General features: G+C 41.4%; 1 protein-coding gene across 25 annotated transcripts in view; it reads right to left on the bottom strand.

Moving 5' to 3' along the window:
- nrxn3a (neurexin 3a) overlaps window positions 1-24,203 on the bottom strand; it is a 336,640-nt gene that overhangs the window by 34,095 nt on the left and 278,342 nt on the right. For all 25 annotated transcript variants that reach the window (XR_001198455.4, XR_001198457.4, XR_001198456.4 and 22 more), the window contains 2 exons: window positions 10,379-10,550; window positions 928-1,017 (listed from right to left, as the gene is read on the bottom strand). Coding sequence is in view for 20 of the 25 variants with exons in the window: in XM_010878613.4 (XP_010876915.3) it covers window positions 928-1,017; window positions 10,379-10,550 (262 nt within the window). In the remaining 5 variants the exon portion in view is untranslated. The remainder of the gene's footprint in view (window positions 1-927; window positions 1,018-10,378; window positions 10,551-24,203) is intronic.

Raw genomic sequence — 24,203 nt, 5'->3', positions numbered from 1 at the left:
GTGATGCCAAGGGAGGAGAGCAGGGAGCAGGGAGGGAAGCAAGGGAAAAGGTCAATGCTGTATGTCTGTTTCCTCAGACTGGCCCGGTGGGATGGCCTCTGATCAGCTGCATCTAAAAAGTCTAACGCTAATGCCAAAGCTAAGGAGCTAGGAGACAAGGTTTTAAAGGCTAGGGGGAAACACTGAAGCAAAAAAATTAGGGCCAAGAACTGATTTTTTATAAGGGTTTATGTCAATGGTAGAAGTTAGGGTCAGAAACAGATGTGTATAGGGCTAAATGGCAAAGAAATCAGGTGGAGGAACCTAAAAGAGAAAGGCAGTACACCCCAAAGAGCTGTCAAGTTTCAACATTGTGAAAGGATTATGTACAAAGCATGCCCTGACACTCAACCTAGCATATATTAAAGTACATTATTTAGCAAGTCCTTTAGCAAATTTTATGCAATCATTCTCCAGTATGATCAATGTAGCCATTTGGTAACTGAATTGCAGCATTATAAGTCATGGCTACTATAAAATATTTTTACTGACAATTTATCATTTTGAAATGCACTAGATTTGTGCAATACATGTCTCTACATGCGTTTTAAATATCATTAAAGTTCAAGGTGATATTGAAGAGCTATTTGATCTGTATGTTCATGTTTAACAAAAGCTACATTTTCAAAGGATTCAGTGTTTTTCAATACAGTAAAATCATGTGAAATGAGAGATTATGGACTATGATGATTGGCCTGGACAAAAACTACTTGGGGAACAGAATAATTCAGAAAGAAAATTACTATAACATTATAAAATCTGGTAAAAATTATTAAAAGGAGAAAATTTGTTCAAAGGATTTGCTACCGTTTAACAGTAAAAATAAATAAATGTAATATTGAGTTCAACAGAAGAACATTTAAATGTTAGATGTTGTGTTAAGGTTACCTTTCTCCTGTAGCCAATCCACTACTGGCCGGGCGTATTTCAACGGGAATTTCTTAGTGGCAATTTCAAGGCGTTCATTATCAGTCGTTGCTGTTTAAAGTTTAAAGAAGCATTTAAAACATTTATTAAACAGTCTTCATTTTTCCTTTTAACACATGCCCATTTTAAACTTCATTTCTTTTTTCATGCAAGCATAAAAGAATTGTACACTTTTAATTGCAGGTTAAAATTTATGTCTTGTTTATGAGATAGCTGAAGGGTTATAAGTAGTGTTAACAAACATTGAGGTAATTTGCTGCTCTACTGGGTTTCATGAGGCCTTTTTCACAGGGGACAGAAGCACCTCCATACTCTTGCGTTCAATTATTTTAAACATCGACAACAGTCTTGAAAAAAACAAGGCATCATAAAAACCAGCAGTTTTTTTCCTCATGGGATGCAGTGTATTAAAGAAGTCACATAACAGTTAATAAACCCATCAAATACACATGCACATGCAAAGTAAATAGGTGGAATTAGCAACAGTTTGCATCTTTGTTTTTGTGTTCTTCAAAAAGCTAAGAGAAATCTGCCTAAAGCTGGGATCATTTCACTGTCCAACATTTGCTTATCTTGTCCAGTAACCAGTCCACTTCAGTAGTTAAACATTTGCAATGTGTGTGCGCTTCCTGTGCTTATGCAATATACTTTGGGAGCAAAGACAAACACGGTAGAGTTGAGATTACCAAGGAATAGGGGTTGAATATTATTTTGGATGGGTACACCACTAACGTCAGGTGATAATAGAAGACAGAGGTTGACATGCAAGTCCTGTTCTGTCTTCCCTTACTGTCCCGATCCCGCACCAGTTCTCAAACGCCAACCACATGGCTTTCCTGTTCCAGTAAAAATCCCTATAGTCTCTTCCCATGCTAATTTCAGCGTGCAGAAACCCAAAATGTCGGTGCCTTATAAAATGTTGGCGCCTTATCCTGTACATTCTGTTCCCCATCATGCTCTTTCATAGAGCATGATGGGGACACAACAAGTAGCTGTTGTGTGTGTGTGTGTGTGTGTATTCCATGCTCTTTAGCCTGCCTGCTGTAAGTCAGCTGCTTTACAGATGTTGTCAAATTGCTTCACAAATGAAATATATCCTTCTCCCGGCACTAAAATTGCATCAGCCGCATAGATGTCAACGTTCATTGTTGTGACTGTCTGAAGACTGATGGCAATAACAAGATAGAACAGAGAAGATAGGCAGAGGAAGACATTATGGGTGCCTGTGTACATATTGGCCCGACGCATTTACGCCAGTTCGTATTTGCATCAGTTACTGTCAAAACAGGAGGCCTGTCATTGTCATAATGATTCCTTCAGCCAATCACACTTGTGATGAGCAATGTTATGCCTGGACTGTGTGTGTTTGTGTTCCTGTCCAGCAAGTATTGGTCAGGCTCACCATTTTACAATTCCATCCTCATCATTAGCAACCTTCTGATTCTACACGTCGCAAACCATTTTGGTCTCTCTTCTCCTTCTTCCTCCTCTGTGTCCTTCCAGAGGAGAACAACGGCCATCATTCATTTGCGAAGGGCTCCGTGGCTCCCAGTGTCTTTCCTCCCGCTGACTGCCCATTGCCCATGGTTCTGAAATGGGAGCTTCATTTTGGAAGATGTCCCCTCAGTATCTCCAGGAGACAATGGCAACCTGTGCCCTTTATCTGGTCATCCGCACTGCTCTCGTTTAATCGCGGGATTAGACACCCGTCTCATACTGAAAAGCTTATCTCCCTCCTCCCTTCCCTCCGTCCCTGCGTGTTCGCCAGTGCCAGGCCCCTCCCCCGCTGAGATTTATGCGGCGGGAGATTCTGTTTCTCGATAGCAGTAATTGTATTTGGGTTGTAGGGTACATGAGTATTTATCCCACACCTGGAGACGACACCATTTCCCTACATCCTTTGCAGATAAAGGTGCCCCAAGGTGCTTTCTCTGTCTCACTCTCGCTTTCTCTCTACTTCTCTCTCTCTTTTTGACAAAGTGGATGTTTTGTCTTGTTCTGCGGAAGTGGCAGTGCGGCATGAAATGTCTCCCACGAACGTCCTGTATCGTTTGCCTCCACCCCCCTGATATGGGACACAGGAACGCGTTCCCTTCCGGCGTGCGGAAGCTTCTTCGTTGTAATCTTCCAGACGGAGCCATAGGCCGACAGATCTATCAATCAATCTGACTCCTCCTGTTAGGAGGTCAATGCTCATGCACTCATCAAGTTCTGACACGTCGTCTCGATGTCTTTCCACCGGTGAAACGGCTGAGGTTGGCCTCGGAGGTAGGTTACGGCGCTCCTCGCCTTCGTAGTTTTTGGACGTCGAGTCCGCTGGCAAAGCAGGAGGGGAAAAGAAACCTTCGACGGCACGACTGCAACAGGATGGCTTAGGTGAAGCACAGCACAACCTCATTCATATGAAATGGGGGGACGGGGGGGGGGCTGTGCAAATGAAAGCAATCATCCTCAAACACGCAGTGTGGTTTCTGAATGCGGCTCCTGATAAGCGTGGAGGAGGTGCTGCTGCTTTTTCAAGGCAATTTGACGCAGAGCCTTTCTTCTCATTCTCTGTTCTCCATTCCTCTCTTCTCAACAACAGGCGTGACTCTGGCAATAGATCCATATCTCACTACCTCACAGACAAAAAAATATATCAGAGGCAATGAACCACTGTACGGATTGCTACAGTACTGTCTGAACACAATGAGCAGATCAGAACGGAATACATTCGGAGGGAGTGCGGGGACACGTGAGTTATTTGGTCCCGCAAATAATTTTGTCCCATTAATAACGAACAATGTTGCAATGAGTCTTTTGGACTGGAGAAATTCCTAAAAATTAAATGCCTCGAAACTTTACAATGTATAAACACACTTTGCTTTTATGCATTCTCTCTGCTTACAAATGTCTAACATTGCCTTGACATGATACAGTGTCATAATTAAGTGCTCAGAATCCATCCTGTGAAGCTGTCCCTCTGCCACAGAAAATAATAAACAGCCGTTGGATCTGTGTCCAGCGACTACCCTGTGGGCATCTTAGCATGCAGACCATGGTTTAGCTGAAATAGTGTTTCTCTAAGCCAGTTCCTGTGGGATTACAACACATATCTGCATGGCTGGCTACGATAAGTTGCTGGGTGGATCTTTCTATGGTGTACTATCACTTGATGTACAATTAGGAAGGGGAAGCTATTTGCACGTGTCCACAATCACCCAGGACTGAATGTTCTATTGAGTGGAAAGGGAGCAAATTAAATTTAAAGTACATTATTTATCTGAGCCTTTTTGGTAGATTGGATAAAGGAATAATCACATGAAAACGCCATGCTAAATGGCTTGGAAATTATACTGGAATTACAGGGGAGACAGATTTCATTTTTTTTTAATGCAGAAAGTGTTTGCAGACTCAAAGACTTTGCCGATCACATGCTCACGATGGCTAGCAAATGTGGTGATGTAAAACAGCAAGCTTCTATCTCACTGTACAAATGGATAGCATTTTGGGTCATTTCATGGAATTTATTTAACCTATTTGCCTTTTAAAGAATCTCTTTCTGGCTTTTAAATGCTTCCCCGGCACATCTGACTTTCCAGTCCCAGGGTCACAAGGATGGAATAGTTGAAAGGGGCATTCTGAAGCAGAACCAGGAGCTGTCTATTTAAGCTTCCCAATAAACCAACATTAAATCCGTAATGTGACCGAGAAATAAGATAACTAAAATCAACTAAAAAAACAAGCTAGCAGGATATTGTAAATCAAGAGCTAACAACACAGTAAATCGAACATCCCACCAGAGCGTCCAAGCAATGTGTTCACGAAGGCTACAACAATTTCCATGTCCAATTTCCGTTGTCATAACACCAGAGCAGGTGCGAGCGACCAAAATGCTGTGAAGAACATTCTCACAAATCGAATGCGCAAGTGTATATGTGGCTAGAGATGAGGCTGTTTTTGTCTTTCCCATCAGCCGATTGTTCCAGAGAGATTGTGCACCGCACGCCGTCCCTGCAGCACCTCGGCAGCTCCGAAATGATCCAGTGATTTGACTGCCACACGTGGGGACCCGGGCCAGCGTAACCCAGGTAACAGCACAGAACAGCCCAGTGGTGGGGGTAATTGTTGACCATTTTCCATGCTGTCATTGGCCATTACCGCCACAGAGGCCTGTGGGGGAGCCTGAGGCTGACATAGGTACATCACAATGAATCACAGGGCCTGCGTGGCAATCCTTCACCGCACATCCCGCCTGTGTTCTTACACATCTCTCCCCCCCTTTCCTAAATGTGGTTAAATATTGGTTGAGTCCTTCATCCCTGCCATCGCTAGAGAAACAACCTGCTGACCTGGCACTTGTTTCTTTGCCTTGCAGCTGCTTGACAGACCTATTATGTACGTTGTCTCACACTTTTGCACATGCACCTTTGCAAATATGTCTATACATGAACATATATAAATGATGGGGCAAGAAAACCAGTTGGCCACCTTTGCACCTTTTTTGAATAATGCACAATTTCTTCTAGAAAACTGTTTGCAATGGGAAAGGAAATCTGAATAACTTACTAAATCTATGCTCATTTCACAAATAAACTCCAAAATTTCCCAGACAATATTATTGGCACTTTCTAAAAGTATTGTTGAACATAATAAGTAGGCGATTCTCCTTTTTCTTTGGAATGTATCTCATATGTGGTGAGTTGCAGGTGCAATATGATAATCACTCTCATTCAACCAGATTGAATAGAGACAATTACACCTGTTTATGTCACTGTGTGTACCGCAATGAGCATGGAGAAAAGAAAGGAATCCAGAGAAATGTCTGAGAAGGTCAGACACAAGATGTCCATGCATGGACAATCTCAAGGCTACAAGTTTATCTCCAGAGATCTTGTTGTTATTATTTCTACTTGTGTTATCAAATCGTTGAAGGCCCATGGCACTGTATCAACTCCCTGAATGTGGCTGCAAGCGAAAACCTGATGGAAGATCACAGCAAAGGATTGTTTGAATGGTGGAGATATCACCTCAATCAACTGCCACATAGACTCAAGCTGACCTTCAGACACAAAGTATAGCAGCTTCAACTCGCACCATCTGTTGTTAACTCAGTGAAAGGGTTTTGTATGGTAGAAGACCCACTGTTGAGAGAAAGATATAAGAAAGGCTAGAAATAGCCTCAATCCTAAACATGCCACAATCCTTTTGGGACAGTCTCCTGTGGACAGATGAGACCAAATTCTGCTTTTTGGTAAATCAAACTATCACTATGTTCACAGAAAACAAAATTAAGGCTTCAGAGAAAAGAACACCTTCCCCAAATTCAAACATGGAGGATGTTTTTGGGGTCTCTTTGCTGCCTCCGCCACTGTGTGCCTTAAATGTGTTCATGTGTACCAAGTCATTTTGGAGCACAATGCCAAACCCAGGGTCAGAAACCTGCGTCTTGGTCAAAAATCATGGGTTTTCCAACAGGACAATAACCCCAAACGCACTTCATAAAGCACCCAGGAATGGTTGAAGATAAAACGGCAAGCAATATGTAAGTCCAGATCTAAATCCCATTAAAAACCTGTGGAGAGCTCTGATAACAGAAGTTTGCACAATAATTATGGGCCAAACTTCATGTACATAGGTGCAGGAAGCTCATACATGGCTTCAAGAAACACTTAAATGCACTTATTTTGGCCAAAAGATACCAAATATTGCTATGAAGGTGTGCTGTGCGAATGCGCCCGCACCCCATGGATGAGCGTCGCACCAACGCCCCCAACACAGGATTCTGGTAGATTCCGGAAGATCCAGGCAGGGCCAGCCCCGCCCCTACTCACCTACCTCCTATTGGGATTTCATTTGGGGAGGTATTTGAGGGCTCCCAAGGAGCAGCTTAGGGCGATGGTCAGCAAAGAAAATACAGGAGAGGAAGAGAAAGAAAGAAAAGAGGGAGAGAGAATTAGAAAGAATGAGAAGGAGAAAAAGGGGAAGGAGTAAAGATGAAAGAGAGAGAAGTATAGGAAAATATCTAATTTATTTAAAAAGGGACTCTAACATATGGATGCCTATGAGAGTAAGATTGTGTGCACATGCAGTTTGGTCTCAATCAGAATCTTGGCAGTGTTCCAGAACACTCCTGGAACATCGCTCGTCAGCTGAGAATGGCTCCCGGCCCAAACAGTAATGAAGGTTGTGAGCTCTAGTGTTACCGTTTATGGGTCAGCAGGTGTTTTCAGTTAACCCTTCACCTTCAATTTAAGACAGAGGTAGGCGGAGAAAAATGTATTTCAAAGCCAGCCATATAAATTGGACTACATATGTAGGATTTTTTTTCAGGCTTAATAACCTATTCTGGGCCAACATCCCCACCGTTCACTGTTAGATCATTTGGAAAGCTAGCTGATTAAGTGGGGACTTTTATGAAAATCTCAAGCCTGCTTGCTCCTCCTGCAGACTAATCATGGTGCTAACGCTAGAAATTCAACTTGCTTCGAAATGCATGCAGACACATCAAAATGGTTTACATGAGCAATTGACTCAAGAAAAAAAAAAAAATCTTGCCAAAATGACATTGTAAACCACAAGCATTTATGGAGGGTACATACACATCCTGTACCTAATCTACTTCAAGCAGGTGTGCAAACCTTATCACCACTCTCTTATCTAACAGAGCTTGGGAGTATATCTAAATTCCTTATATTCTCTAAATGCCTGAAGCCTCCTGTGAAGCAAGCAGTAATATGTGCCCTTCCGTCCCCTTGTCAGACACTGAGAGGTTAGCTGTAATAGCTAGGCAATCACAGAGTTGGGGAAAAAGCTGCTACCAAGCCATTAAGGATTAATACCTTCAAGCATTAACAAAATAAAAAGCACAGATGTTTGGCGCCGTTACCGGCGAACACCTTGGTCCATTTCCCCGTCTTTAGATTTAAAAAGCTTTATAGTCCCCAAGGCGGCACATGAAAAAGTAAAATTTACAGCCTGCCAATGTAAAAACATCCACACTGAAAAGACCAAGTCATTGGGGTCCAAAACATTATAGTAACCACTTAACAGATGAGTCTTGAAAATGAAGTTGATCTAAAATGGACACTGTATTAGAGGTCCATGAGGTGGAGCATCTTATAAAACGGTGTCCATTTCCCCAGACAGAAAACCTATGGGACACATTTGGTCTTTGTCTATTTCTAACATTCATGGTAACCTCGCATTTGCAACACACCCAGAAAACCATGCTTTTCTTACCCAACTTTCATCATGTCGCATGTCGAGCATTTTTCCAACAACCAGAAATGTCACATATGTGCTATGGCCTGAAAATGACACAAATAACTCAACTGCAAACCACTGGATCAATTGCAAAACCCTTCATTAATTGAATCTGATGTGTCAAGTCAAACATATAAAGGAGGGCCTGAGGAGTAAGGAGCCCGTTACTGACTTCAAAGTCTGGTCATTCATTTCATAGCCCTGCTGTTGCTCATTTTTGGAGCATAAAAAGGCCTTGATTCAGACACAGACTCTCCCATCAATGCTTTTCACATGTAATTTTGAAGAACCCCAGGGCTGTGGTCTAACTAGCAATTAGATTGGAAATGACACTGATATTACTGAAGGGAGGGGGATCAATGATGGTTGAATTACAGTCTTTACTCATCTGGAAATTAACTGCCAATTTGGGGGCAACGGGGCTGGATGAAATGCCTAAATGGGCAGCTTTTAGTAGGGAGTGTGAGACTATAGTCATCTAGAAGTCTATTTAGAAAAATGAACGGCCTCTTGTCAAGTGTTGATCAGTGTATGCAATGGTGTGTTTGGGAATTTGTGTGTGTGTGTGTGCCTGCACGTTTAAAAAACAACAAGGACAAACAAAGAGCGAATGTGAAGGGAAAAGATCTCTCTCCTGACTCCAGTTTTCATCAGAGAGTACATGTCTGTGTTGTGTTGAAGTAATGAGGCCTTGTGGACTGCTGTGACCAGTCGGAAGCATTAAGGTGAGTCATACTGGCAGGCCTAAGATACGCAGAGTGTGGTTGTCTGTGTGTATGGCAGGTGGGAATGGGGGAAAGGTTCTGCATTGTAACTGCACATCACAAGAAGACATATGATTTTCCAAGTGGTATGCTACAGTGTTGGCAGTAATGTTTCTACAACTTGTTGCAGACTGAATGAGGGTTAACATGTTCGGCTGGGTTCAAAGATAAACCCACTCCAGGAAACAACTTATTGTCCTACACAAGGAGGGGCCACACTGATCGGGGCCAACATTTTTTACAGTTGCATGTTTTAATTTTTTATTACTATGGATTGGCATGTACACACACACAAACCTCGCAAGTAAAACATTTTAACAGGCCTCCTTTTTCCCACAGAAAGGGAAAGTAATCCTGCAATTCGGCACATCTTGCCATGCGACACAGAGAACATTTTCCAGTTTTATAGAAAGTATATTGCAATTTTATCATTTTTGCCATTCATAGGAGGATTTTGCCATTACATAACACAGTTTATACAATTCTCCTGTTTTCTATGGGCATAGAGAAAAATTGGGTGTTTTAAAGTACATCTTCTGCAGTTGTACACAGTTACCATGGGATGGTAAGAAATCTTTTCAATGTTTATGATATCTGAGTGAGAGTGACAAACAAAATCAATGGTGGTATAATTACAACCATGATTACTACACTCTGTTCCTGGAGTGCCAGAGGCATTTCTTATGTTTGATTTAACCAACCCGGAAGACCACATTTTGATATTAGACAATCAATGAACTGAGCCAGTAGCCATGTAGCTCGGTGGGGTGCTTGGTCTAACACTTCTTTAGAAGTGTCCTTTCGAAGCCCAGCCTAACAAGTACCGGAAATTCCTGGAAATGCAAAGCATTGTCTGCAAAGTATAGGTAGATAATGGAATTTGACTAGGAAAAAATCTCATTAAATCTCATGTCATTAAATGCAATTAAGTATGCGGGCATTCATGCACTCATTAGTATGTACTTGGAAGAATCTGACCCATTGACATTGCAATGCTGTCAAACAAAATGTTGCTTTATTAGATGACTGCAAATGGGTGCTTGTAGTCTAGTGACACTAAGGAACCCAAAAGCTTAAAGGAATGAAAGAACAGTAGAGGAGAGGACAGAAGGAGTGGTGTTGGTGTTGATACTGAACACCAGGATGGACGGGAACCCTGGGAAGGCACTCTGAAGCAAATGCTGTACAGTGAGGTTAGGCAACATTAGGATGTGTTTACAACTTGGGTGCAAGACCTAAACCGTGCATTTAAAGAGATTAGTCAAACACAACTCAATCATGCTAAGGTAACATGCAAGCAACATAGGCCTACACTGAAGAGGTAAGCCATGCATTACAAAGGAAATGGGTAGGCCACAGACTGGGTTAAACCACGCCAGAGTAGTAAGAGGGGGGTTCTGTACCTAAAGGGACGTGTTCGTTTATGTCCCAGTTGTCCACCTGGAGTGTGGCGTTGCCCCCGTTCCGGGTAAAGCGCACCACGTGGTACTTCCCATCATTCACCGGGTTATTGCTTTCTCTCACGCTGATGTCCATTGTGCCAATATTAAATGTTACTCCAATCGTCCCTTGTTCCTAGAAAAAAAAAAAAAGAAGATTTTTTTGAGGTTTTCAATAGTAGATGTTTTCAGATGATGCATTTATTTAAGCTGTTTACTCTTTGTTATAGGTTTATGTCCCATTTGATGAAAAGCAGTGGAACTCAATTTTTACATATCTTTTGTATTTTACTCTTTTCAAGTCCTTGAATAATCCATTATCTCAACCTTAAAGGCCCCATTCTGCTGTACAACACACAGACACCTCCACAGACAACAACCTCATGACACACACTGACAAACACCAGCACCTACACACAAACGCACACCCACACGGACACATACACTGACATACTCAGACACTCAAACACACACACAGACACACACACACACACACACACACACTGACATGCAGACATCCCTGCACGCACGCATACACACACACATTTACAAACACAGACACATGTTTGTCTAGGCCAAGGCTCTCAGATTTGTTTCGAAGACATTGGAAACAAGAGGTGAAAGACACTGGACTTAAGTTCTGCAGTTCACATTCATTTCTTCTTTCAGGGCAGATATGCATCCTGTACCTGTTTGAATAGGATCTTATTTTGTCAGGATAAACACTTAACAGGACCATTGAGGTTAAGGACTTGTTCTAGATGGTAATTCCATAAAAATTCTGAACATTTGTAAATGTTTTTGCCATCTTTTTGAAGATCTGTTTTTTTATGGGTGGTCAAAACTTGCTGAAAATTTTCTGGAAACATTATTTGATTTACTTCCTGTTCATGTATTTAAACGGGATGGAAAATGCTTGAGAGCAGCTCAAAAAAAGCATTTTGTCATAACATCTACCCTTTCTCTGTATGACAGTAGAATGAAATGTGGGAACACTTTTTGCAGTCACTGTATTTTAGCTTGTAGCATGACTATTTGATCATAAGCTTTCCTCTAGCTCTTTTGAACACTTCTGCAACATCAATCAGTGAGGTTTAAACAAAACCCCTGTTTTATATTTGCAGCAAATGGAACCATTTACACACACCTTTTATTTAATCTGAATTTTTCTGAATTGTTCTCTACATCCTAAAGTGATTTTCATTCAGGAAAACATTCAGAGAATGTTGAATTATTGTATTGGAAGCCTTGGAAACTTGAACATTTCCAAGTAGTTGAAATCTGCAAACATTTGGTCAAATACAGTCAATTTGGTCTTCCCAAAGCAGTCAATTATGTTTTTTGTGATATGTAGCTTTTTCTAAGCAATCAGCAGTATGCATATAAAACTGCCTCTTCAATTAATAGTTTATGATGAATAAGAAAAAAACAATTAGCCATGAAATATGCTTTTATAAGCATTCTCTTTTAAACAGTAAATGAAACTGACACCAAAAGGAACCCTCCATCTCCATGGCCCCTTTGAGATTTTTCTCTAATGGCGCTGCCATTTAACACTCCTCACTCAATACTGAAACAACGACACGGCGCAGTGATCCATCCTTTGGAGTGGGGCAGAATACTGTAGCAGAGAACAAAAGCAGTTGACAAGGTGATTCCAATGTATATCACCTGCACAAATTGACAACTGTTAAAGAAATTACTAGAGCTCCCTGTGAAAGCGAAGCAGAGCTGACAAGTGCTTTATCAATAAAATGCTGGGGTTAGCTAGAAGTCAGTGTATCTGAGTAACTGATAAAACAAAACAAATAGTAATTTTATTTCTCAGTAGCAGCGCAAACAATTTTCCCGGAATTGAAATAGAATAGAGACCTTTTTTATTTGTTACATTTGGCCACTTGATATTAATAATTACACTGATTATGGCATAAAACGATTATAAAACATGCTTTTCATGGTAATTACCAGAGAGTCAACATCTTGCGTTGGGTACCAGGGAATATAATTACAAAGATCCAATGGCAGTTACGTTGACCCAAGGCCACCATTTATAATTATTATTCCAGACACACACGAGACATGAGTGAAACGTACTTTAACATTTAGACTAATTGGTCGCCTAGATGGCACAGGAGATGGCATTGCTAAAAGCCATTTAAAAAGCAAGTGTAATACAGACCTGTTGTTGACATCTTAGCAGGAATGCCAACATATAAAATGAGCACAACTGATTAGGAATTAGACCAATTATCGACACATTCAAGATTATTGTCTTCCGTTAAGACTGTGGTTTCCAAAATGTACCCCACTGGGCAAGCGATGTTGCCAAATGATTGAAAGAACTGCATCACAGGTAACACTACACATAGGAAATAATTAGTAAGAGTCAGTTCAACTTAGATGATTAGGTCATGTGTTGGTGGTTGGTCATTTATTGTTCAGACAAAAGCATTTTCAGATCTAGAATCTAACCACGTGGGTACCTGGAATGTAGGAACAGACAGGCCCGTTATGCAGGCTGTTATATTAGCCATTCAGAATTTAAAAATAGCTAAATTAGCACAGCTAGCTAGGTAATTAGATACCACAGGCTGGCCGCCAAAAACACAACAGACTAGCTGGTACTGTCTGTGCAGTTCACCCTGACATTTAAACAATATTGACATTGTAAAGAGAACATAGTTATTAATGACACAACACTGTTTGAAGTGCCATTCTGTGTGTCCTTTTGTAGACGTGCATGTACATAACATTGTTACAATTATGTTGGACGTGTGTCTGTCGTCCTCTTTGTAGGCACGCAAAAGAGGACGCAAGTTCATCCTGGATTACCATGGCAACTATTGATAGTGAATTTGTGTGATATTGCTAAAAGCAAATAGAGTATGTTGGGTCAATAGGTTAATGCCATTTACAAACGCCAAAAACAAGTATAGACAAAGGGTCACAAAATGGCTCCAGTTCAGTCATTTTACAGCATGTACATTCTGTCTGGGTTGCATAGTAAAGTTATAAATGAGAAATGCAATTTAGATTAGTGCATTTAAAGAAGTTGGGTCGAAACATTCACTGAATGACAAAAAAGCTATCCAGGCGGGAAGTCTGCCTTCAGGACCATTAGAATAAGATTACTATTCAGAGGAGGAGAAAGAAAGGGATAATGAAGACAGTGGGAGGTGGAGCAAGAGATAAAGGAAAAGCATAAGACACAAAGCATCAGATTCCTATTAACTCAATATACTTAAGGGTGTGCCTTCACACCAAAATCCGCCAAGTCAACACTGCAGTGCTCTACACGCACTTCCAAGCACATGGCATAGACAATCAACAGTAGCTCCCTCAAGAGTCTCAAAAAGAGATGAAAAAAGAAAGTAAAACATATGGTAGTCGTGCACTGACAGTCTTCAAGCTGCTTTCACTGGCAAAGTAGGAACACACACACACACATGCACACACATACACATGCACTCACCATCACACTCCGGCGCCACACACCCACAAGGGCGCGCACACACACACACACACACACACACACACACACGCAACCACAGGAGCACCAATAGCTTTGGCTTATGAAGATATCAGAGGTGTTGATGAGGCAGAACGAGCCTTTTAATTCACTGGCTGCTGCTGTTGCTGCTGCTGCCACTGTGACTGCCAAGCCAGGCAGCATACTGCAAACACAGGCAGATGCCAGGCCATTTTAATCTGCTGAGAACTTGTTTGAATAGACAGTTCCCATGAGGAAAGAGGAGCAATGGAGGGGGGGGGGGGAGAGATGGGAAGGGTTGGGAAGAGGAAGAGGAGCATAGGGACAGAGGAGAAGGGGAACGAGAGAACCAGAGAGAGAAAATAACAAAGGGACGATGGGAGCGGGAGAGCAAACGGCTTGAGGTAGTGGGAGAGAACTTGAAAGGATGTGGGGGTGAATATGAAATGCTGACCATTAACCAAGAGAGGAACAAACAAGACCAGACACTCACCAACACAGGCACAAACACACATACCCAAATTAGATTCCAGAGTGTAATCTAGCAACACCAACAAGGCTAATATTGCCATTTGATTCTGTTCAGTTAAGTCAACATAATATTACTTCAGGAGCATTGTAAAATAAGCTGTCATTTTAATCTTGTTTTTCTTTGCTTTAATTTGACCCATGAATGTGTCTAGACCACATATAGGGAATTTATTACAGTAATGCAATGGGTCGATAACCAGGTAAATATTGACAGATATGGATGGATTTATAATGCACAGTTGAGAGGAATATAAAAAAAATTCTGTCAGTTGATATCTCTGGCAGTGGCAGCATTACGGGGTCTCCCAACTGCTGATTCAGTGTTCCGATCAACGGAACTTGCGGTTTAGTACTGACACATGCACCTTTCTTTACACTTTGTCAGATTAGATTACAGAATCATTTACTGTAAAATGAGCAAGTACCTCCTGTTAGTTATAAACTTCCAGTTTGCAGTTTAAGACATGTAGACATGTTTACAGAAATACTGAAATGTTCACCACTGGCTTGCTACTGAAACTAATGAGGCTGTACTTTATGAGTGAGTGTATTCAGCACTGGAAAGGCGAGAACATACTGGTTATATCCAACAAAGAGGCTTCAAAACCATGGGAGAAACCATTAAAAGGTATTTTTGTCATCGTTGATGCTTTTACCCCAGCCGCTATAATGACACCAGAGACAGAACAACCCTGTAATTGGCTGGCCCTTGTGTGGGTGCACTGTGCTGTAGGGTACCAAAGTTTACACAATGTACCGTATCATTACCATGTCTTTCTCTGTAAAAGCACATCCCGTAATTGCGGTCGACAGTGCCAGTCATGATCCGAAGAACCGAGAGGGTCCGGGAAGCTAAGCCGAGTTCAGAGGTGAGCGATGCTACGTGGCTAAATGTTTGCCATTATTTGGGACAGTCATACCTATCTGATGCATGAGACTGTGGCGGGGGGACTTAGCTGAAGCTTGTGTCCATATGACTGTTAAGAGGGGTTGGGTCCACATGACTGTTAAGAGGGGTTCATTCCAGATGACGGTTGAGGGGGGTTGCGTCCATATTACTTTTAGGATTCAATGGTAGCCAAGCCTAGACAAGTTTTTTCTTATCTCTGATTGTTATAGTTTGGTTGCTGAGGTGCCTGTATTGGTGACAGAGAGATGCTAACTCTGTTTTTTTTTTGTTACTTTGACCCTATGAAGCTCTGTGGCAACTTGTTTTTGTCTTAATGAGTATCAGCAGGCGACTGCTAGATGCGGATGGCTGATGGGAACATCATTGGAAAGTCAAAAAAAGATGGGTAGGAAACCCGGGTAAAAAGTGGTGAAAGTGATAAAAGGGAGGAAAGCAGCAGAAATGAAAGAAAGAGGAATGAAACAAGAAGGGCCTGAGAGAGAAAGAAACACAAAGACAAGAAAATAGTCAGAAGTGAGATGGTTACACAACATGGTGGCACAAGCCTTAAGGTTACAGAAGCGGGCAACCAGTTGTCTTGGAAGGACTGGTTGGCTTTTACTGAATGGACTGTGTGTTTTATTTGAAAGGACTGTTTGAGTTCTATAGGAAGGACTGAATAAATTCCTTTGGAAGGACTGCTGGGATTCTAATAGAAAAACTAGCTGAGTTCTATTGGAAGGACTGACAGAGTTTTATTAAATGGACTGGCGGAGTTCTATTGGAAAGACTGACTGAGTTCTAATTGAAGAACAGGCTGTTGAAATGGAAGGACTGGCACACCGTTTCAAGTAATTACCAGAACGACGGAGAAGGAATTGGCGATCTCCCTTATGGTCTGTTTATCTTTCGAAGTCACTCCATTGGTTTTTATTTACCTGCTTTGATTCCTGTCAAGCTCAAAGCAAACTGGGATTTCTGTGATCTGTCAATCAAGATAGGAGAAATGATAAGGAGAAAGATGACAGCAAAAATATGGACAGGGAGGTGGCCTTAGTGGACTGCCTGTAAGGTTTTCTCCCTATGTGTTGCCCCATTCAGATCCTTTTTTCACCGTGTTTCTTTCTTTATCATCCTAGCATCGTTCCAGAATGCAGCTCACCTCCTGTGTCCCGTTACATTCAGTGGGTGCACCTGTGTTCCTTCACACCTGCTCTCATTAACACAGTATTTCGTTCCGGACATTTGTGCTAGTTCTTTGTGAGGTATTGTTTCATTTTTCAATTCAACTGAGCCTGTTTTGGATTATCCTATTAGGATAGTTCTTGCCTTCTGTGTACCGGCCCTTTTAGCCCATGTTTTCTTGTCATCGATTAGTCTGTTCCTTCTGTACCGAAGTCAGTGATCTGACCTTCTGCCTGTTTTTGGACTATGCCTTTGCCCTACCCTTTGGATTTTCTGCCTACTCTGACATCCTATTTACCGACTGTTCGCCTATACCTGGAGTAGGAGACCTCCTATTGTGTTGTTGAGGAAAAAAATAAACATCTGCTGCACTCTGTACTTGAAACCTACACTCTGCTTTCCTGTGTCCTATTCATTACAGTGCCACTGTTAGTAGAGGTGTTTGAAGGCAATCACTTCTCATCTCTATTGACACAATAAGGTTGTCCGGTATAAATAGTACCTGTGTCTAATTGTACAAATCTGATTATGATGAAAATACTATTTCAGGTGGTGCTGAAATCCATACTTGGCATTTTAGGGCAAATAAATGAGAAGGTTTTTCAATGTTCAAATGATATGTTGATCTGCCAATCTTTGCCTGAGGCTGTAACAAATTGCAGCTTGTTTTTTTTCTGTATCTTTTCATTGCTAGGGGGAAAAAGATATATATTTCAGAAATATGGTTTTCAATCAAACATTGTGTGAATGGTCTTGATCAATCATAAAATCCCATTCAATCAATGACTACATTAACAAAGGCTGTGAAAAAGAGCACCCCGTGAAAGTTGTATTTAATTTTTTTTTACATGACAGCATAGTATAATCTTCCAGTGTAATTTGTAAATATTATATACAGTTGTGCACAAAAGTTTGCATATCCTTGGAGAATTGGTAATATACAGCTCCGTAAAAATTAAGAAACCACTGCAACTTTTCCTTTCCTTTCCAAAAAAGTTGAAAAGGAAGGTTTCAAGTGAGGAACAGAAGGAGGGTCAACTTGGCCTTGTGCTTAGGGTCATTGTTGTGTTGTAAAGTCCCAAGAGCGTCCCGTGAGCAGCTTTCGTGCAGAAGAATGCAAATTGTCTGCCAGTATTTTCTGATAGCATGCTGCATTCATTTTGCCATCAATTTTCACAAGATTCCCCGTGCCTTTAGAACTCACACACCCCCAAAACATCAGTGAGCCACCACCATGCTTCACAGTGGGGATGGTATTCTGTTCAGTATAGGCCTTGTTGACCCCTCTCCGAACATAACACTTACGGTTGTTACCATAAAGCTCTCATTACTCCAAATTAGTGTGCCAGAAGCTGTGAGGCGTGTCAAGGTGTTGTCGGGCATATTGCAACCATGTTTTTTTGTGGCATGGATGCAGTAAAGGCTTCTTTCTGACAACTCATTTTTGTTCAAGTATCGTCGATTTGTGCTACTTGAAACAACATCACCGTCTTTTTCCAGAGCAGCCTGTATTTCTCCTGAGGTTACCTGTGGGGTTTTCTTTGTATTCCAAACAATTCTTCTGGCAGTTTTGGCTGAAATCTTTCTTGGTCTATCTAACTTTGGCTTTATATTAAGAGATCTTCAAATTTTCCACTTCTTAATAAGTGATTGAACAGTACTGACCGGCATTTGCAAGCCTTTGGATATCTTTTTATATGTAAGTTCCATTACCTTGTTACACAGGTCTTTTGACAGTTTTCTGCTCCGCATGGCTCAGTATTTAGCCTGCTCAGTGCCTCCATGTGAGAGCTAACAAACTCATTGACTGTTTATACACAGACATTAATTGCAATTTAAAAAGCCACAGGTGTGGGAAATTAACTTTTAATTGCCATTTTAACCTGTGTGTGTCACCTTGTGTGTCTATAACAAGGCCAAACATTCAAGATTATGTGAACTTTTGATCAGGGCCACTTGGGTGATTGCTATTATCACTATGATTTAAAAAGGGGCCAAACAACAATGTGATAATAAATGGCTTCATATGATCACTATCCTCAAATTAAATATTTTTTTTATTTTCAAAATCAATGCCAACATTTCACAATTTCTGCCAGGGTATGCAAACTTATGAGCACAACTGCATACAGTATAAAGCTGCGAAAAAAATTAAGAGACCACTGCACCTTTTTCTTTCCTTTCCAAAAAAATTGAAACAAAAGGTTTTGAGTGAGGAACAGTGGTCTCTAAATTTTAACCCTTCTGTTCCTCACTCAAAACATTCCTTTTCAACTTTTTGAGAAAAAGTGGTCTTTAAATTTTTTCCAGGGCTGTAAATTCCAGGAGTTCACCGAATTTCTCACAAGACTGGAAATGGATTAGAGAAAAAATAAACACCCACCCAACCACACAACTCTAATCGCAGTGCACTCAAAGGCTGAAGGACAATAAAAAAATCTAACCTTTTTGTGCCGTCATGGTGTGAAGTGCCTTTTATTCATCAGGTGAGTATGCTAAAATAAATTTGCATTAACTGTCTTGCTCTGTATCAGAGCAACAGGACTTTTCACTTCGTCGGCTCAGGGATTACAATCAGTGACCTTTGGCTTAATGGCCCAATGCTCTAGACTACTAGGCTACCCTGCCACCTTTCCCTCTCTCTTTCCTCCTCCTTCCATCCTTCCCTCTATCCTACCTTTCGCCTTATGGCTTAGCCTCCTCCAGAGAAGGTGATTTTCTCTCACTAGCTGTGCAGATGGGTTTAACAGGCTGTTCACTGTGGAGTGTGTGGTTGTGGTGACCTGAATCTTCACACAGGTCTCTTCCTTGCCTGCCTGGAAATAAATGGGACCATCTTTTGGACTTCCAATAACCTGACTGTCTTTTTGCCGTAGAAAGTCTGTTAGGAGAGGGACATCATTTAGTGAAAAGAGAAAAGGCAAAAGTACACAACCCTGCTGCTGCACATCCGACATCACTTGGCTCCAAACGAATTTCTCGTGGTTGGGGAAAATGTGACTGGTCTTGGATGGAACTGCTACGAGTTTGCATGCTTGAAGGGAAAATGTGTGTGGAAATATGTACCTTCCCTCCTCTCCACTCCACACTTGATAGAATAGTACACCCAACTCAGTGTTCAATTGGCAGACATGGGTTCTGTGCTTATTACAGTTATAAAACAAAAACAGCCAGCCAAAATGCACCTCTGTTAGTTTACTAAGAAAAGTTTAGAGTACCAGATTCATTGTGAATCACTCAAAACACCCCCAGTCTATGTCTGCCACGCAACTTTCGATACCACAACTTAAATAGATGTAAATCAACTGAAATCAACAGGCAAGTGCCATGTCGAGACGGTAAATAACAGCCTTTACTGTGGTGAAAGTAAGAATGTAACAAGCTCTTGCCAGAGACTGGGGCTTATAAAAGAAACATGAGTGGGGCAAAAACACACTGACCTGTACTTACACCTCCCTCATCATCCTGATCGGGTCTGCGTGCCATTAACACACAAAGACACACTCACACATACACATCTGATTATTTAATGACAGCATAAAGTATGGCCAAATGGGAGACCATACTGACTCAAGTAACTACTAGTGAGCTTTTAGCATCGAAAGGTTCAGATGAAAGGAGTCTGCCTTTATAAGAAGAAACAGCAAAACGACAAAAGCATTGCTATTGCCTCTTACTACTAGTATCAAGGACAGGCGGGCTATCACACTGCCCTACTTATAAAGCCAGGATAACAGTACATGAAAGACTAAACCAGCCAATCCACAGTCAGACTAAGTACATTTCCTGCCCCAGTGATGGGATGAATTGTATTTACATTCTGATTACTATGAAACCTTCAAGTGAACTGTCACCATGCTGTGGCTCTCTGTTGATAATTCACAAGAGAACATGCTGTCATTCCTGGGTCATCTCTATATTAAGACAGGCCAAAAGCTCATCTCTGCATTCTGGGAATGGAAATAGATATTCACTTTAATACCTATATCTGCTGAGGACAGAATTGATCTGAGTCGCACTGAGGGATGGGCAGGTGCATTTATAGATGCTGACATAATCATAGACCATCAATAAAACCATTAGGAGGATGATGTTTTTGTTCTGCCTTGAAACTGCTCAAGTAACTTGATGGGTTGAATCTAGATTGAAGTATCATACCTGTTCTTACATTTGGCTGACTTTGTTACTGACACTTTATTTTATATTTTTATATTTATGGGAGACTAGTAATGGGCTGTCTTTCTGAACCATATGTCTTTTCAAAACACTGTCCTGGGTATAACGTTATCCTAACCTTGCCAATCAGTGTACGCTCGTTATGGTCTGTCCTCCCTAGCTAAATGTTCACACAGACACAGTCAGACTCCATCTGAACATCTCTCCATGTGGGAAGGTCACTGTGAACAAACACATCCAACAAATTATTTCTGAGAAGAAACCAATCCTCCCCCCACCCCGTCGTTAGCCAATTGGAAAGGTTGGGGGGAGTCGGACCGACAGCAATTTCCACATGGAATTATGGCATGCATGTGGTGAATGCATAGCAACAACATGGACAAAATATTCTGCCGCCACTTACAGATGAATAGCTTTCCACCCTGCCTGTGTACAAAAACCCCTAAAATTCAGGCTTGAGTAAATGACATTTTCTCTCTTTGTGGTGAAAGTGAGTGACAGATCAAGAGGGGGAGGGGCAGGCTGACAGAGAGAAAGGCAGATACATGGAGAATAAAAGTGATTCACTGAAAGACGGAGAATGCAAGTCTCCCCCTCCTCGCTTGAAGCGGAGTCTTCTGGCAAACGCTTACGCCCGCCGACACCTCTGCCATCATCACATGGACAGCTGTTCATGCAAATGTCCCATCAGAAATCAGCGGCCATGTTGAAATAAATGTGTCATTTGCACGTTCCTCTGAAGGGCTGATGACTTCGCTGGAGCTTCATTTAAGAGTTCACAGATACAAGACTTAGTGCAGATGGGGAATAGTTCTCACACTTTAGACTGTTACCCTGGAAATTACAGCTTAATTCACAGCGCCCCACATTCATTTATCTTTAAACACTGTGACAACCGACCCAATGTAAGAAACCAACTCCACTCTGCTCTAGCCATTAACTTATTGTATGCCTCAGAGACGTGATCCTCAAGCTTTCCCATCGGTCTTGGCACCATGTCACAATCCAGTACCTCTGACCGAACCAAAACAGAGCGACAGTTTCCCTCTTTCCACAGAGCATCCATCAGCGTCACTCAAATGATATGCTGACCTGAATGGGGAATGGAAACTGATTAGCCAACGCAATTGAAACCCTCGTGATGGCAGGTCCACCCGGACCTGTCCCCAATCAGCCTCTTTGGTTTCTCAGAGCCATTTATGTTTTCTCAAATTGTTCCCAAACCAGAAAACAGACCAGGCTGATCGATAGGCATGGCTGGACCTGACCTTTGTGGCCGAGTGAGATTCTTCCATCTCAGCTCAGGTTCATACACTTCTAAAAGACATGCAGCTCAAATTCATCGGCCTTCAAAAGCGGCGGCCAGACAATTTAATGCAACTTCCAGATCAGAAACATACCTGCGGGGGATCGCATTACAACTCTGCACTGCTCACTCCGAGACACAAAGAAGCCTAGAAGGGCTACAGTTAAGTCTGTCTTTCTCGAAAAAGGGAACATGAAATGATGGCTTCCATCCTAAGCTGATTCCATTAATCATGCTGAGAAGAGGGGCCGGGGGAGGAGGTGGTAGCATCACATCCTCATATAACCCTCAAGGCTCTGGGAACTTGATGATTAAGGCCAGGGGAAATAGTACAGTATTGTGTGGGAGTGTGTGACTATTTTTCGTTCATGTCAGAACTAGTAGACTCGTCACAGTGCGGCAGGTTAAATGCTCTTGAAGTCTGTATGGATCAGGGCAAATGCTTTCTGAGGGGTTTTCTTTCATATGTCCTTCCTCAGACCAGATTTTATTCTCTATTAGCCTGGCTTTCTCAATAGATCCTTGAGGTTTAATATTTCCTCCTAATGCTGTTTGAAAAGCAAATGCAATCTGGATTTGTCTCCTCTCATTCACACACTCAGATTCACACACAAACACACTCACACACACACTATTTGTCAGTCAGACAATTTCTCTCCTATTACTTGTTAAGCACACGATACAAACCAGAATGGGCTTGGTACACACTGTAACACCTGATAAGTTTGGTGAACTAAATATTTTTGAGGAAACTGATTACCTTGAAAATAATAAGTTAACTAACTCATTTTTTTTAGGTAAGATTTGAAAGAATGCACTTAGGCAGCATCACTGGCTTTCTGTGGTAGGCTGTTCCAGAGTCTAGGGGCCCATATAGCAAATGCCCGGTTCCTTTTAGTTTTCAGTCTAGACTCTGGGACAGCAAGAAGTCCTTTTTTAGCTGATCTGAGAGGCCTATCAGTGCGGTACGGGATGAGCATGCCACTAATGTAATCAGGTGCCAGACCATGTAGTGCCTTAAAAGTGATAGAAATTGTACTCTGAAATTCTCTGAAAATCTGAAACCAATGTGGAACTGCCAACATTGGGGTTATATGAAACCTTGATCTAGTCCTTGTAAGAAGTCTGGCTGCTGAATTCTGTAAACTTAGAGTTAACCTGGCGACTTACTGTTGAGGCATGTAAACAAAGCATTACAGTAGTCTAGGCGAGATTGAAAGCATGTATAATTTTCTAAGTGTCCTCAAAAGATAAAATCTTATTTTGGCAATGTTTCCAGTTCTTTGACTTACATTCGAATTGTAAGTCAAAGAAAAGTCCCAGATTTCTGCTATCGATCCTAGAGCCAACTGAACTTCATCTGAAATAGATGGGGGGCCAATAAGTAGAACTTCGGTTTTATCAGTGTTTAACTGAAGAAAAATATTACTCATCCAGTTCGTAATGTCTTTAAGGCAATTTGCAGAACACACAACTCGCTGAAATCATTTGGCTTAACCATCAAGTACAGTGGCGTATCATTACATTAGATTAAACTTTATTGTCACTGAATAACTACATGTAAAGCACAATGAAATGCAGTTTGTGTCTAACCAGAAGTGCAAATAGAGGAGTGCAGAACATTTGTGTATTAAGTACATGTATGTACATGTGGAATTTATAGGTGTGCAATTAATGCAAATGCATTACATATGGCAATTCTTAATGTGCAGTGGAAAATTCACAAATGTACAGAAAATGTACAGGTATTAAGTGTAATGTATATATAAGTGAGATAAATAGTTGCGAACAAGTGGCAATTCTCAATGGTATTCTGAATTTGTAATCGAGGTAAATTGAAGGAGTAGGGTAGCATGTGCAACTGAAATGCAGGGATAGCTGCAATGAGGTTCCCGAGGTAGACGTGTATGTAACAACTGAAACAGAAGTACAGTGGCAGTTCTAAATGTGAATGTGCCATGAGGGCAAGTTTAAGGTGCAAGTTTAAGTTTAAGGTGCAAGTTGGCATGCGCAAATGATATACAGGAATAGCAGCAATGACACATTCCGGTAGACAACTGAAACTGAAAACTTTATCAGACTTATAAGGCAGTGACCGAGTCCAGTAGTACAAAGGGTGCATAACATTTTCTGCATAACAATGAAAAGAAATGTCATTGAGCCGAATGATACTACCTAATGGAAGCTTATACAGAGAAAACAGGATTGGCCC

This window comes from Esox lucius, chromosome 15 (assembly GCF_011004845.1).
Source record: "Esox lucius isolate fEsoLuc1 chromosome 15, fEsoLuc1.pri, whole genome shotgun sequence".
NCBI classification, from domain to species: Eukaryota; Metazoa; Chordata; class Actinopteri; order Esociformes; family Esocidae; genus Esox; species Esox lucius.
This window is presented reverse-complemented; position numbering and strand designations above follow the sequence as displayed.